Genomic DNA, 18,025 nt, shown 5'->3' with positions numbered 1-18,025 from the left:
AAAAATGGGACAAAGCGATATATTTTGCTCTTTATCATCGTGTACACGGTTTAACAATGACTATCTCGCCGCTTTATATGGGTGGCTAGAAAGTTGTGTGGAAATGCGCTCTTTATACGTTTAGCATCTATTAAGTATTATTAAGTACTGTAAGCGCTAAATAAATGATTTGACAATGTCCTTTTCTCTGTCTATAATAAGCATTGATAATAAGTAACCAGTGTAGTTCAGTTCGGTTCAATCACTATAATTTTCATTCATTTTGCAGTCCTGACCTGAATCAGTCAGTTGTCAACGTCAGGTATAATTGTTAAAACGTATTGATATTGGTTTGTTTACTGCTGAAATAAATTTATGTGAATTTATTAATTTTTGTGTTCCACCTAATTCGCGTGTGTATAAATGGGGTAGTAAAATTATTCTAGAATTTACAGTAATTCATAATCTCCCAAAGTGGTGACAGTGAATTTTGTTGGCTGTTAAAAATTGCGTTTTGTAACAATGGAATCAGATATTATAAATTGGAGTAACAAAGAAGTTTTGGAATTATTACACAAAGAAAAAATTACAGGCTATATTGTAGATATATGTAAAGCACAAGATATCGACGGACAGTGTCTCCTATCTTTCATAGATCGAGATTTCTATGACTACCCATTTGATCAGCTGAAACTTGGTGAAAGAAAAAGGTTTATATTACTAGTGAAAAGACTTCAAAAGAACAACCGAAATGCTATGTTTGAATTGGGTCTATGCGACGAGAACCTTATTAATCCATCGACGAATATAAATTTCCTGGGAACAAATTTATCCCACTTGAGTTACAACTTACACAACAGAGTGCCCAATGACTTTCCGTACGACAGAAACACGGATTGTGTGGCGAACTTCAATCCTGAAGTCAAAGCTTCCAAACTAAAGCCAGAAATATGGAAAACAGCCCTTGCATTAGGTAAAATAATCTCTTGTTATTTCAATCATAAGAAATATATTAGGTTTGTTTATAGTTTTTCATCATCATATGATATTTAATTTGTGATAATAATAATCTTTCTGTGTTATAGCTTTAGTCATAGCATTGTGTAGAACCAGGCTGAATTTAATTTATTTTAGGATATTTTTCTACATAGATACACCTATATTACACTTATTGCATTCATGCATTGTATGTTTTTGTTATTAATAAAATTAATTTTCCTAAAAAAGTGCAAACCAGTAGATGCATAGCCTTATTCTACCCAATGACCTTTACCTACCTTTTGAGTTAGAATATTTTAATAGTAGCAATAGAATTCACAAGCTATGCCCTAAGCCTAAAGATTAGATGCACAATAGTTTGTCCTATCAGCTTCATCATCCTCATATTTTCTATTAAATTCTTTAAAAAGATGGACAGATTTATGTTTACTATTAAAGCAATATAAATGTTTGTGTTTGCAGGCTATGTGTTCCTAGTAACTTGGGTGACAGCAGTAGTGATGGTAATAGTCCACGACAAAGTGCCAGACATGAAGAAATATCCACCTTTACCAGACTTGTTCCTGGACAATGTGCCGCACATCCCGTGGGCGTTTGACATGTGCGAGATTACTGGCTCTTTGCTAATGGCTATTTGGCTTGTCGTCCTATTCTTCCATAAACATAGGTTAGTTATTTTAGTTTATTTTTTTTGTTTGCAAGCCTTTGCAGTGTATAATGAATTAGCCTTGAAGTCTGGTCTATGTTTGCTTTAAACTTGTTAAAATATTTTAATCCGCATGTTTTTGAATAAACATTACACTATCTCACTAAACATTTTGCTAGTTAACTGTTTATCAAAGCATTTCGTTAGATATGTCAATTACTGCAAATTGTGTGATAAAATTATGTAATTACAGTAAAAAAAAATTCCTAAAATATACAGTGCTAGCTTCGCCCCGGGGCTTCGCTCCCGTGGGAATTTTGGGATAAAAGGTACCCTATGTGTTATTCCAGGTTATATTCTGCCCATGTACAAAATTTCATAAAATTTCGTCAGTAGATTTTGTGAGTAACAAACATACATACATACACACATCCTCACAAACTTTCGCATTTATAATATTAGTAGGATGAGTACAGCAGTATATTTTGTTTACAACAACAAGTCAAAAGAACATACACGCTTGAATTCATAAATTAAATGTTTATAGGTACAAATTTACTTAACCACTTCATTACCTATGATATTACCCAAAGTTTTTGTCACAAAGGTGTTATACTTATTGCTAATGATTGTGCAAACATCTTCTGTTTAACCTGTGGGTTATTTGTGTCTCAATGCATGTTAATTTGTGAATACGAAAAACAACTAAAAATATATGTATACAATAGAATCGTTACCTAATGTTTTGATTTTGGATTATATCAACAAAGAATTTAAAGTTAACCTATATAATTCCGACGTAATTTTAAAATATCGCATCAACTAAAACCTACACTAAAGTTTATGTTTAGCATGTAAATGGGAAAGACAGGAAATGAAAAAGGCAATGGAAAACCATTTTGACATTGGTACTGAATGAAGGTGTTTGACATTGAGCAGCGTGAACATCAAAAAATAGGTACTATGGGAAAAAAAACCGACTAAAGTAATGATAAAAGTTGACAACAATACAATCGATTTGTCTCCCAACACAAATAAACGTAACCGACAAAGCTTTATTGTGTGTGCAGTGATGAGCAAATCCACAGACTAGAAAAGATTTTCTCCAAAACCAACAAAAAATTATGTTCTCACACGTACATCGAGATCAAGACTTTTAAAATAGTATAGTATTACCTTAAAAGACTTTCATTCGAAATATTTCCTGACGGTCAGGTCAATTCACCAGACCGCAGGCCCATCCTGGAAAATATTTCTAGATACGCCCGATATGCGTGCTACGATGTGCGTGTTTTGCCTTCTCTCCCATCGATTGAAATGCAAATGAATAAAAAATGTACATCATTGAAACTAAGTAATGTTCGTGGAAAGACCGCGATTTTAATATAAGACTGGTTTGACATGTATGGGAGACCCGCACGAGCTCCTGGAGCGCTTGAGGTTTTAAAACACGGGAGTTATTATATTCGCGTCGCCCGCGCAGATCTCACAGCTGTGAAACCAGCCATTAAGTCTCTGGATAGCACGGGTCGGTTACCTTAACATGCAACAGATCGATTAGATGATTAGATTTGATTATTGTACTCTTTGTCTCCAAAACAAACAAAAGTAGCAAACAAAGCGCATTGTCAGTGGTGAGCTAACACAAATCAGTCACATTGCATGTAGCATACTGGCGCGCCCAGCAACCCCGCCATAGAGTTAGTATCCTATACAGCGCGCATTGTCACCTTGGTTCGATTATGAGGCACTTTTGATATTAGACACATTGATTGATCTTGCATAATCTCCTTAAATGTTTCGAAAATAAAATAAAATGAAATAAGATGAAAATAATATGGAGTCGAGCGGGAATTGAACCCACGCCCATGTATATCCGGAACAGTACTCTTACTTAAATGTTGTCATTTGCATGTCAACAATATATGACTAAACACGTGTCGTTCCATAACCATCTCATTGTGGCACCTTTTTACCATGTTAAATTATTACAATTTAAAAATGAAACAATTATGTATAGGTGGTACAGAAACTAGGACAATTCACTAATACGCTTTAACTAACACGAGCAATAATTACAACAATCATATTGTAGTTAAAAAAAAAAACTCATACAAATGTGGAGTATAGCGCGGTAGATCATAATTGTACAAAACACAAATTGTCACTTTTAACTACGGTGATACCTATTTTGCTCACCACAGACAATGCCTCCATTTTCTTGGTGTTAGTAGTTACTCTGTATTTATTGGCGCGCTCTATCGTTAGTAGCTACTCTAATCCCAGTCGAAAGTACAGTGGTGAGTCACTCTCGCGTTATCAGTGATAACGGGTCTCTACGTAACGGAGTGCTGAAGGTACTTGGGAGTCAATTATCATCGAAACAAAGAATATTGTATTCGTTCATTTATAGCGAATGTGTTATTGTATTTACTGGTGGCAAATTCAAATCTCCTACCTATCGCCATCTGGTGGCAAGTCGTCGCTTATATACAATATTATATATAATATTGTATATCATACGGGGCAATAGGCGAAATATTTCCACTGTGTGATAACGTTAATATACAGCTGTGAATTTTTAACTAGCCTGACGTCAACCCTCCTCGGGAATCACAATTGTTGCCTATTTTGTGGCTGAACATTAATAAATTTAATCTGTCAGGAAAAGTGATTAATTTTATTGGCAGACATGCCCTAAGAAGAAAATGCTTAAAGGATTTAGATTTTTCTCTATTATTTAGGGATTTATTTAGGGCTTAGAGATAAATCCCTGTTTGTTTCATTTTTAATTATAATAATAATAAGTGCGTAGGGATGTGACGACCCCATCGCCCGCTGGATTTCCAGTGCAATCAGTCACCGCAAGGCAGCTTGTGGCGAGCTGTTGGTGAGCGGCGTCACCACGGACCCGATCTCCAGGGGACCACACACACATGCACCTACACACACATACACACAGTAACACGTCCCTGCCTCTGTCTTGCCTTAGCCGGCCGGTCAGAGTGGAGTAGCAAGAGCAGAACATTCGCTCCAGGGTGGAAGTGTATTGCACGTAATGGCGTAATAACGGGGAAACCCGCTCTCGGGCAGCCCCGTGATGGTGAAACCGGAGCCGCACCTCTCGACACCCTCAGCCGCTCCACTAGTGTTGCCCTCTTTGCTGCAATTTTGCATCGTGCAGCTTTTTTCGGGGGCCCATTGACAGAGCTGGCGAGTCACCGCCTGCCTATTTTATCCGTGTTTATACATTGGTCAGGCAGGCGACATAGTTTTGTCTCATAGACCTGAATACACATACACAAGCCTATTCAACCCAATAGCCCTATACGTTGTAGTATACATTATATTCCAATAGTCCTGCACTTTCTAAAAATTGTTCGCAAGTACATCTCCGTGGTGTGCTTGCGAGCATGCTTTGGATCGTGCCCCACACCATTATAGATCAAACATCTCACAAGGCCTCTACATGTTGGACCCATGTCTCCATGCAAGCCTCAAAGGACCGGGCTACGGCCCGTGAAACTTTTGAGAGATACAAATAATAATAATAAAAATGTAATATTGCCATAAAAGATTACATGTTACAGATTATTTGTATCGAAACTAACACGAAAGAATCTAAACAAGAAAGAGAACATGCAAATCCGATTGTTATTAACAAAGGTTCCCACACTAGGCTTAGCCTGTCTCGTGGATAACCTTATAATTAGAATTCACAACAAGAGTTAATGCGGACTAAAACGAACATGATGACAAGTTTGACATATTAAAATAGCATGCAATACAAATCTAATAGAAAAATAATATTTACAAGATACTTTTTATGAAAGCTTCAGTGGTGATAATTCATCAATATCATCACTTTATAGGCTTCCATTCCTACACATTTTATCGAAATATCTTGCTGGGCACATTGCGAAGTTAGTATGAGAGTTTTTATTTACCGCGATATGTATGACTACCTTTATTTATTTGGCGAACACTTTGCCATCTAATTTGCGCCAAATATTTCTTCATAGTTGTATATTCCTCATAGTTGTATATTCCTCATAGTTGTATATTCCTCATGGCTGAGAGTCGTGGTCGTTACGTGGACTGAAACAACACACAACAACTTTCTTGGCATTATTAATGGAGTGTTTTGCCATTGCCTTCTCCATTTCACACACAAGTTAATGAGAATCAACCAGTGTGCAGGTTCCCTCACGATGTTTTCCTTCACCGGAAGCAAGTGGTGGCCGATGAAAACTACTATACATGAGTCAGATTGGTATACAAACTCATGTGGCACGTGTGGGATTCGAACCTGGGACCTTTCGATCCACAGGCGGGCGTCCTAAACATTACACCACCACCGCTTCTATTTCTATGCTAGAATTTTAAAAACAATTTTGTAAAATACGTTTGGCTGACTAAGCACAGTACAATCTCTGGAAATATATATAATAGTTGTGGGTAATAGTGGCATGTGGTCCCGCCCTAGAATAGGAACACACCACGTCCCCGAGTGGATGTCGTGCAAGGCGACTAAGGGACACATAGCCTTGACATAGCAACATAATTCTCAACTCATAAAAAAGTACTCAAACTTTTTCCGCTGTGCTGTGTATATTTAGTGCGATTTTGCTATTTTACACAATCGAGTCGATTCGCATTGTGACGTAACGACAACCACTGCGTTTGTGTGACCACCAATTCAATTGGTTCGCTGAGTCTCACTTCGAATCGATTCGATAGTGAGAAGTGAAATGGAAACCCGCACTTCGCCCTTTAAATGTTACTTTAGATTTCCACGATATTTATATACACACATGTGCTATACGTGCAAGTTGTGACGTTATCTGATAGTTCGATGAGTCAGTTAGGAAAGGACCTTCCTCCTCAATCATAGCCGGCACACCGTTGAGTAGCGACACTGCTGACACTAATGACTAGGAAGGCTCCAGGCGGAAAAACACTTTTACGATCAATTCTCGAATGACATGAAGGATCTTTTTATGCATATGAAGTTTGCCAAATGCACGTGCTTCTTTTGCATTCGTTTCACGTTTCGATTATTGTTATTAGCGACTTCGTCCTATGCGCATAAAGATTCTTTTTCTTCCCCGTTCCCGTGGGAATTTCGAGAAATCCCGTCTTTATGCTGCAGTCCCCATAGAATTTTCATACTAGGTCCACTAGTTTCGTCTGAAACGCTGTACCTCTATGTATGTAAATTACAAGATTTTTCTGTTGATTGATGTCAGTCATTAGTCTATAATTTCTACCCCCTGACGATATATTTATTGACTAGCTTTAGCCCGCGGCTTCGCCCGCATGAATTTCTCTGCAAAAGTTGAAAAGAAATGATTTTCGTACAAACTTTTACCCCCATTCGGGGGTTGATTTTTGTAAAATGTTTGAACAGAGGTCTTTAACAACATGCATATACCAAATTTCATAAAAATCGGTCTAGCGGTTTAGCCGTGAAAACGAAACAGATAGACTTTTGCATTTATAATGTTAGTATGGAAGTACGGATGAAAGGACAAGATTTTACAAAATGGTCTCCTATAAATGGCAACATAAAGAACCTGAATTATAATATTGTAGTATATATAATTATAATTATAATATTGAAAGAAGTTGAATTATACCACTATCATTGGTATATTATCACAATCACTTCTGCGCATTAACTGGTTATTGATATTATTGTACAAATAACGCAAATATGATAAGCTTCTTACGTCCGCAATGTATTACATGCGTAACGGTCACCAAGTCATAAAGTAGTTACGTCATTATAGAGACGGGAATAAACGGGCCAAAAACTAGACTTTTTATTAATAAGTGGTCCAAGAATACGAGTATTCCTGTTCTCCGGAGAGTTGTGTCTGTGTTGTACGATGCGACTGAGGGATAAAAAACATTGACATAAAAAGAAGAAATAAAGAATTATTTATTTGTGAATCATAGGTATTGAATCATAAATTATATTAAATCATGAATGTTTTGCCGTTGGATTGGAATATAGCCTACAAATAGTTAAATTTTATATAACAAAATTAAAAATTAATATAAAATTTAAGTATTGTAAAATGTCAAATATTCAAACAAGTCACGTATTAAAATTATCGATAGACAACATTAGCAAAACCCAAGAAGAATCTTCAAATAACGACTCCACACCGAATATCACCTAAATTAATGGAGCATTAATATGAAAGAAGGACAAACACACATTTAGTTAATATTAGTACGGATGGATAGTATGAATTCTATGCTTTTCACACGAGACCAAAACTGCTAAAAGTCCAGTATTGGTCTCTGTCATTTCACATTTGTTTTCATTGCTCTTCTGTTATTATAGAGATAAATTTATCATCTGCGTGATAGTTGTCAACCAAAACATGTAATTGTAATTGTAAACATGTATTTGTAATCGAACAATGATAAGTCTCAGTGGCCGGATATATTTTTAGGAGGACAAAAGTCCACAGAAAAGTACGCCGAGTTGGTTTAGGTTATTAATTATTCCTTCGGAAATTATATTTACTATATATATCTACTATATATCTCTATCCGAGTCTATCATTAATAAATATATATATATTTATCCTCCTAAAAATATATCTATATATATTATTATAAACAGTCCTCAGCCGCGTCTGTCTACGGGATAAACTCAAAAACTATCAGACGGATTTTATACGGAAGATTTACATGTATAATTTTTTATGGTCTTACCCGAGCGAAGTCGGGAAGGGCCGCTAGTCCTACTAATATTATATGCGAAAGTTTGTGAGGATGTATATATATATTCTTCTTAACTGGATGGATTGTTATGAAATTTAGTACACGGCTAGAATAACCTGGAATAACACATAGGTATGGTACTTTTATCGCGAAATTGCCACGGGTGCGAAGCCCGGGCCGCAACTGGCACTAAATAATTTAAGATTTGATGTGAAAATATGCCTCTGTCACCAGGTTCATAATTCTGCGGCGGTTCTTCGCGCTCGCCGGCACCGTGTTCCTCCTGCGATGCTTCACGATGCTGATCACGTCGCTGTCAGTGCCGGGCTCCCACCTGAAGTGCGAGCCGCGCTCGTACCCGCCCGCCGACGACCTCACTGTGTGGGGCCGGCGGCTGCGGCAGGCCTACGACATCTGGTCCGGCGCGGGCATGTCCGTGCGCGGCGTCCGCACCTGCGGCGATTATATGTTCTCCGGACACACCGTCGCTCTCACGCTGCTCAACTTCTTCATCACAGAATGTAAGTGTTGTTTCTTCTCGACAGAATTTTAGGGATACGCATGACAAGATTAATTATGTCATGATCATGATAAGAAACTGCAGTCGAAATTAGCTGAAACCGAGCTTTGTCGCTCTAAAGCGGTGTAAAGTAACCGGGAAATGCTCAGGCTCAGATGCGAAAAAGAGAGAATTCTAGAGATGCTAACAATAAATGGTTAACACTCAACGGCTCAGCACTTGTATCGCGGGTCCGATGGATACAAACACAGAAAACGGGCACAACACACCTAGACCCGCAGACAAATATTTATGAACCCAGCAGGCCTACCATCAACTTTTACAGAACGATTCCAATGGAACTCAGTTCAATCTAGGCACCTAAAATGAATCGCATTCATACTAAAAATTAGCTCGATGGTACGAATTTGCTTTGTTCAATTTAGGTCGTAAAGTAGATCGCGTTAAGAGATGATAGTAAGCCCCAGGACCTCTAGATAGCGCCGAAAACGCAGAGAAATTGAAAATGCATACTCGATTGAATGATTGTGTGAAACAGGAGCTCTTCTTGATTTACTTCTGATGCTATAACAAGCGAGCCAATAAAACACAAGGAAACATTTTATACAAAAACAGGTGGTGCTCCTCTAAACAGTCGAGCGAGTTAGTTGGCAGCGACACGATCCTCTTTGCAACACCACACTGTCCCCTCAAGGTGATGGCTACATAATGTCACATCTCCAGTGTTGGCAAACACACTGTCTGTCCGTTTTGTGACTTCCTCGTCTCTTGTGACCTTGAGAAATTTGCTCATCAGTTCTGAACAACAGACCAACTGAACAATAACCACACTTTTGCGTTTATAATATTGAAATTATAGATAAATATATTAGGACAAATACCACAAATTGAGCTAGTAAGTTCGAGACTTATATTGTGGGATACTAATTCAACGATACTATATTTTATAACAAATACATATATAGATAAACATCCAAGACCCGGGCCAATCAGAAAAATATAATTTTCCATCATGACCCGACCGGGGATCGAACTCGGGACCTCTCGGTTCAGTAGCGCGCCACCGAGGTCGACATATATTAAAAAATATTCTGGTCTCTATAAAAAAAAGACAAGGGATTTTTGACAAACTACAGCTATTTATAATTGTGTGGACACACAGCACCTTAATTTATTTTCTACGCTATAGAGACAGACTTTATTGTATATTATGTACAAAAGTGTATAAATATTTATGAATACGTTCGCACGTGTGAATTTCGTGAGACAACCATTTTGCGCAAGACACCTTATCCCGTCCATGCGTTGGAGCGCGTGATCAATAATGAATATACAAACACTTATCGTACAAAAATGTCCTCTAATAAGAGGGAGGTATTGACCTAAACGTCTAATGACAACATAGATCAACAAAAAAGCATAAAAATAACTCGGATTGGCGATGATTTATCGCTGTTATGCTTTTTAAATAATTAAAAGTCTGAAGTTGGCCTGTGTACGCACCTTTTTTTAAACTTAATGTTATAATTCGCAATTAAGGTAATATATTCGGTACTGATCTAGTTAGATAGAACGTTTTGTTTGTTTTATGTCGTAATTAACATTTTAAACAGCGAATTTGAGGATTTTTTTATTTTTGTTTTTATTTGACACAATCGGTACCTAATAATAATAATAATTAAAAGTCACTTGATGATGCGATAATAAAATATTACAGTAAGATTTCTAAATTTATTTGTCACAAGATCTTTTCTTTACATGATAGTAACAAGATCAAGTATTAAGCGCTAATGTAGATACTTCATTTTTTTATTGTAATGTTTATGTGTGGGTTTATGTGTGTAAGGGTACACATAGGAATTACTCAACCACAGATCATATACCTGATAATTAGCACCAACTCAAACGAGTCTCAAATTCATTTCACCAGTAGGACAATACATTAGTGACATTATTATCATCAAGCATTTAGGAATGCTGTATCTGGAGCTGCCTTCAATTAGATATATATATACTTTGGCATCGATTTTACCTCCCTACACGATACGACCTTTGCCACATGCCCGAGTGACATAGGATACCTTTATATACGCTCCCACGGGAGCGAATACCCGGTACGCAACTAGTTGCAAATATGGACTATTGCAGGATTGGTATATCTTTTGACAAATCGGGCATAAATCGAAATAATAATTTTACATAAACCAAGCTTGTGGAAAACCAAATAGTAACCCTTGTTTTCGAACGAAGATTTCGAACCATGCCAAACGTTTTTCTTTACCGTAAACAAAATGGTGGGACAGCCCGAGATTGTGTACCGATCAGCGAAAACATTCCCAGGGCTTACGCTGGTTTTCCATTACCTTGAGTTATGTGAAGATTTGTCTAAAGGCGTGTGCGCATCTAATGCGCGTGCGCAATTGAGGCGTTTGATTCCGCTCTCTAATTACGCGTTCGGTGTACACGGGCCTTAAGACCCTCGCATGGCCGACTGCATGTTCACTCTCTCTGCACCGGCTGATTCACCACGATTGCCGGATGCAGACATGAATGCATCCTGCTCTGAGCTGGGAAATTCATGTTATTGATTTTTTATTTATATTGAACTAATCTGTCTTGTTGCCTGCTCTAGATTTAAAAAAATACCGCTCCCGGTAGTATTTAATTAAAAAGTAGGTAATTTAAAGTTAAAAAGTAGGTATAAACAAATTAAACTGGTAAGTATTTGACCTGTGTGTTCTCTTATGTAGTACGCACTTAATTTTAAACTTAATGTTATAATTTTCAATTAAGGTAATATATTCGGTACTGATCTAGTTACACAGAACGTTTTGTTTGTTTTATCTCGTAATTAACATTTTAAACAACGAATTTGAGGAATTTTTTGTTTTTGTGTTTATTTGACACAATCGGTACCTGACTGTAGTCAGGTGCCGAAATGCAAAATGAAATTAAAAAAAAAAACATGAAAATAGCGTATGCATGTAATGACAAAAATATTATTTTTACGCGTTAGTTTTAGACAATACAACGTGATCGATGTCGTCAATTCTGAATCATTGTTTACATTGTTAATGGAAGGGAAATTGTCCGTCGTGTCGATCAAAAAGGGAACAAACGAGCGAAGATAGAGACACTTATATGTATAGTACGAGTACTGATGTGTCTAGACGAGACTAATAAGCACATAAGTAAAAGTATAATACAATAATCTGTAGTGATAGATGATGCAGTTAGTGCATCGGTATTTATAGAAGAACGCTGCGTAGCACGCGCGAAAAATTACCATTTCGAGGCGACGACCTCGTTGGCGCAGTGGCAAGGTTCTTGCCACTGAACCGAGAGGTCCCGGGTTCGATCCCCGGCCGGGTCATGATGGAAAATGATCTTTTTCTGATTGGCCCGGGTCTTGGATGTTTATCTATATATGTATTTGTTATAAAATATAGTATCGTTGAGTGTTAGTATCCCATAACACAAGTCTCGAACTTACTTTGGGGCTAGCTCAATCTGTGTGATTTGTCCTAATATATTTATTTATTTATATTATTTATTTTATTTCGATACCGTGGTTATTCGGGAAATATTTGACAATGATTGTCTGTTAGATAGTGCTATTGGCATAAAGTACACCTTTTGTAGTTTTATAAATAGTATTTTGTGCATTAAAGTTACACTCTCGTAAATACACTCGCCAAGTAACCTATAATTCAACTTCCTACACTCAAAAGTTTCCACTTTGCAATGTCTGTCACTCAGCTACGCCAGAATTTTACCAGCTACGACCAGTCCGTACCCTATCGTGGATGTACTACAAGGCGACTGATAAACAGCCTTAGCAACATAGGCAACAATATAATTCCCAAGGAGGGCTGGCGTTGGGCAGGCGGCCGGCTGTAATGTCATAGCTAAGTAAGATCATTTTTTACCCCAGTCTCTGTGGCGCCACAGCCCCGAATGAAACCGGGAATAAGTGACAACACATCTATATTAACAGGAAGTAAGGAACATTAAAAGAACTCAGTAAAATATTGTCTAGTAAATGATGGTCTAACTAAGGTAAGAGATCTTAACTGAAGATTATATAACAGCGACCTCAGTTGCTCGTTTGCAGCGCGTCCTAAAAACGTTACATTGCGAAAGTCATTATAACGTACTTTATATGCGTTCGGTATAATGAGCGCCGCGAATGATGAGGCACCGTATAGCAAAATGGCTAACATCGTCTACTGCGCAGGCGACTCGTAGATACTCGAGTTCTGGTCTCTAGTGGCGCGAATTGTACTTGTACCTATCCATTGTACCCACTCTATTTATTTTATTAATGTTTTGGCAATCACCTCTCTTATGGTGGAAAGAGACCTTGTTTACAGTTTATTTCTTGTCTAATCTGGATAATCGAAGCTTTTGTAGTCAATTACGTACTGTAGGATGGAGTAGAGATGTTTTTCTTTGCAGGTGAGCCCACCTGCAAAGAAAAACATCTCTACTCCATCCTACAGTACGTAATTGACTACAAAAGCTTCGATTATCGCGCACGCATAACTACGCATTGGGAATATACGCTTAAAGCTAGCCAGCTTTAAGCGTATATTCCCAATGCGTCTGCGTCAAATTAGCAGAATGTCCAGTTCGCCAATTCGGGACGACTAGGATCAATCACTAATCGAATTTAGGGTTGGCATTTAATGAGCATAGTAAAGTTGTTAGTCAAATACAGTATAAATTGCATCCTTCTCCATCCTTACCCAGTTGTCCATAGGGTGTGACCGCTTGCCATCAGGTGGCCGTATGCCTGTTTGCCTACTTTGCAGTATAAAAAAGTGCAATACTGTTTGAGTTCAATAAAAAAACGATGTCAAAGACGTTGACGTATTTTTTGTCTGTTTCGGTTGACAGAAGGTGACAAAAACAATTGTATAGTACCTAGGTACATAGGTAAGTAAAATACCTAATTTGTTTCTTTTACACGGATGAAAAAAAATGTGCAAAATAACTTCTCTTTGCTTAACATTTTCTCACTTTTAATGTGGGGTGAGGTCTCCATTTCTTTCTAATATTTTATGGTAGTTTCTAATACTTATATAATAATTAGTAGGTATAATTAAAGCAATAATGAGAAACCCCAAGGTTTATATGTTTGCTCGGGTAAAACTATAACAAATGATACACCTAACCTTCCTCGGGAATTGCACTATTTATAAAAAAACCGCATCAAAATCAAAGTTCTTTATCGTTAAATTTATAAAGTCGTATAGTGTACGCAAAGGGAAACGAAACTACACTTCTACTTAGGAAAAATTTGTGATTGCGTCTATTATAATAATTCATTGTAATTTTCATATGTTGTCTCGTTTAACAAAAACATTTATAATTATAATAATAATTCTTTATTTGTCAGATCATAAAATCCATAAATTGTTAGTAAAATTCTTAACCTGTGTTAGTAAGCAACAGTCCGTGTATTTTATAACGAATTGAGTCACTGTATTGAGATTCATGTGCGTCACACATGAGTCTCATTATTGGACAGTAAATCCTGTCAGACAACACATTTAGAATGCCGTTGGTGCTGCTCCGAATACGTTGCATCAACTCTTTTCCTAATGATTGCATGAAAGCCTATATTTATATAAATAAGTAGGTAGGTAATAATGCATGAGAACGCCAGCCAATATAGGCATATTAGGCAATAATAAGTACTGCATTTCTAAACAATAACTGTGAAATGTACATACACGATAATATTATAATAGTCATGCATGCATTTTAATATTTTCATGTAAGGAGTCATGTCATTTTCGTTTCATAAACTGTTTTAAATATATTTACGATCCGTTGTGAAGGAGATTAGAAGTTTCTGTCAATTAGTTAACAATTTGTTTAAACGGGTCCTCAAACATCATTTAGGTAATGATATTTATTGTAGTTTCTGTAATAAAAACAAATGATAGATTAAGAGCTCTAGTATTTGGAAGAATTGAGATTAAATACCTAGTTTATGAGAAGAATTTCCGGTGTATGGCCTTTTCCCTTGATTAACTTTTACAGGAAATGCATAATCTGGTTTCACTATCGAAGTGTCGGTTAGAGTGTGGACATTCCACCTAATCGTACCTCTCGTTTCGCCTTCTCTTCTTGTTGCGAACCATTGGTGTAAACTTCGCACGCGGTGCGATCACGAACCCTACGATTTATGGATCTTCAAAGTCAAAGCCGAAGGGAAAAAAAGGACACGCATTATCTAAAAATGCCTTAACTCTTACTTGTACGCTCACAGGAACTCAACTTTCCATCGGGCTAGATTGAAGTGAAACGAACGAAAATATACATTATACAAGATCAAATCGTCCTTGTCCCTTAGGGAACAAATAGAGCCAAGAATTGAGAAAATATTGATTTGCCAAAAACATGAGTACAAATATACAAATTGACGGTGGGTTGGATTAAACCTACATGTTTTACCGAATATAGGTATGCAAATATAAATAAATAAAGAGGAGCATGCTATCCACTACAAATAACAAAAAAAAAGAATTATAATGTATACTAGCCCTAAATTCTATCCGAGTCTATCATTAAAGAAATCATTTAAAGTATAATAACATTTATATCAATTAATATTACTTGAGGTACTTTTTAAATAGATTTATGTTTAAGCTTTTATATTGATTTGGAATTTTGTTGTAAATTTTCGGTGGTATTACCTACCTATATTACCATAATAATATACTATTAAATAAAATATATACATAATTATCTTCCAGACACATGCCGCAGCCTATACCTCCTCCACATCCTCACCTGGGTGATGAACATGTTCGGAATCTTCTTCATCCTGGCCGCGCACGAGCACTACTCCATCGACGTGTTCATAGCATTCTACATCACGTCCAGGCTGTTCCTGTACTACCACACGCTCAGCAACAATCAGGCGCTCATGCAGAACGACTCCTCCAGGTAAATTCATCTCATCTCTGCACGGATGCATCAGCAATTTTTTTAGCCTGTCTTCTTTATCATTTCGTGTTTTATCTATACTATTATCATAAAGAGGTGAGCGTTTGTGAGATTATGTTTGAGGCGGGTAATCTCCGAAACTACCGAACCGATTTCTAAAATTCTTTCACCATTAGAAAGGTACATTATTCAAGATTGCTATAGGCTATATTTTGTCTCGAAATTCCCACGGGAGCGAAGCCAAGTAAGTTGTATTTGTTAGCTCTTTATGCTCTATACTCAACCAATTTTCTTGAAATTTTACATATATATAGTTCGAAGTACGGAGAAGGACACAGGGTACCTTTCATCCCGGAAAAATAACTGCTCTCGTGGAAAATCACGCGGGCGAAGCCGCGGGCAAAACTAGGATAAAATAAAAATATCCTGTCTCCAGAACGCGCATCTGGTTCCCGCTGCTGTCGTTCTTCGAGTCGGAGGTGGACGGTATCGTGCCCAATGAGTACGAGGGCCCGCTGACGATCGCGCGCAACGTGCGGCGCTGGGCGCGGCGGCTGCTGCGCTCGCCCGCCGACCACTCGGTCGTCAGGTCAGTCCTCCTCCGCCGCCGCTCAGCTCCTCAGCTCCTCACCTCCTCAGCTCCTCAGCTCCTGCTCCACCAGGCCGATGAGCGGCCCTCCCATTCTGGGAGCAATTTCCTCGTGTGTGTGTCAGCTTTAGCTTTTTCAGTCCCGATTTCTTCAATTCCAATCGCGAGAACCGTCACAGCTCTGAAGGTATTCAGGAACACGTGAAGATGAGAGACAGAGAAAGAAACCAAATAGAAACATTATTTGATATTCTAACGTTGGCTACAAATGGCTATTTCTCTTGGCCATAGTAGTGGATTAGTGGAATATTGAACTTTACGCTCTAAAACATAACATCTAATTTTAAGTCGCCTAAATTACAAGTAAAATTTTCTTTAAATCCTTGAAATTGAATTCACATTCATATCATTTATTCAGAAATTAGACTTTCACAGGTACTTTTTCACGTCAATTTTTATATTAAATACCCAGTTATTTCTCACAAGCTACAAACTACTGGCATTTCGGAACGACCATAATAAACAATATCCCAATGTTTCAGACTAGTCGACGGGATCAAAAGAAACTTGAGCCTCATAGAGGAGTTCAAGAACTCCCGGCAACGCCTGGGCATCGACAAGAACATCCAGGCGTCGCTGCTGGACGAGCGGGAGACGCTCACAGGAGACGCCGGCAGCCAAGACAAGAAGAGTATATGAAGGAATGAGGCTATTTAGATCATAGTGCGTTTAGTGACCTGTCTACAATTCCATTATAGATTTTATAAAGTGTTATTCCATATTTATTTAACTATAAGTTAAATGTTAAGAAATTTATTTGCTCAAGTACCTACTCGAATAAATCTTTTTCGCTTATTTCTGTTTTTATTTTGACGACCTCCGTGGCGCAGTGGCAAAGTGCTTGCCCCTGAACCTAGAGGTCCCGGGTTCGATCCCCGGTCGGGTCATGATGGAAAATTATCTTTTTCTGATTGGCCCGGGTCTTGGATGTTTATCTATATATGCATTTGTTATAAAATATAGTATCGTTGAGTTAGTATCCCATAACACAAGTTTCGAACTTACTTTGGGGCTAGCTCAATCTGTGTGATTTGTCCTAATATATGTATTTACTTATATTTATTTTATTGTCGGGTGCAGAGTTGTAATATTGAAATGTGACTCTAAAGTCAGTGGAGTAAAGTCTAAAGTCGCCTGTGACTACGACTCGAATGGAAAAAACGTCGCTATGTCTATTCGGGCAAATACTGTCCGTTTTAACCAAATAATTTATTTTTGTAGATGTACATAAATAAGACATTAATAAATAAAAGTTTTTAGTTACAAATTAAATATTTTGAAGCATTCTTCATTTAATTTTATTTGCAGTTCCCCCTCATCTATTACATCAAGTTGTATCCCAACTAATATTATATATGCGAAAGTAAGTTTGTTTGTTACTCTTCACTAATTATCTACTGGACTGATTGTTATAAAATTTGGTACACGGGTAGAAAATAACCTGGAATAAACACATACGGTATTTTTATCCCTAAATTCCCACGGGAGCGAAGCCCGAGGCGCAGCTAGTTATATACATTTATTTATTGAT

General features: G+C 37.4%; 1 protein-coding gene across 1 annotated transcript; it reads left to right on the top strand.

Annotated features, from left to right (window-relative positions):
- Positions 1–260: 260 nt before the first annotated feature.
- Positions 261–17,781, top strand: LOC128670535 (ceramide phosphoethanolamine synthase-like). Its single transcript, XM_053746275.2, has 6 exons — positions 261–952; positions 1,441–1,645; positions 8,600–8,886; positions 15,653–15,845; positions 16,282–16,434; positions 16,977–17,781. Exons 1-6 carry the CDS (start codon positions 502–504, stop codon positions 17,131–17,133), a joined length of 1,446 nt encoding a protein of 481 aa, XP_053602250.1. The 5' UTR covers positions 261–501; the 3' UTR covers positions 17,134–17,781.
- Positions 17,782–18,025: the final 244 nt, after the last annotated feature.

This window comes from Plodia interpunctella, chromosome 6 (genome assembly GCF_027563975.2).
Source record: "Plodia interpunctella isolate USDA-ARS_2022_Savannah chromosome 6, ilPloInte3.2, whole genome shotgun sequence".
Taxonomy (NCBI): Eukaryota; Metazoa; Arthropoda; class Insecta; order Lepidoptera; family Pyralidae; genus Plodia; species Plodia interpunctella.
Note: the sequence above shows the minus strand (reverse complement) of the source record. Positions and strands in the feature narration are given on the sequence as shown.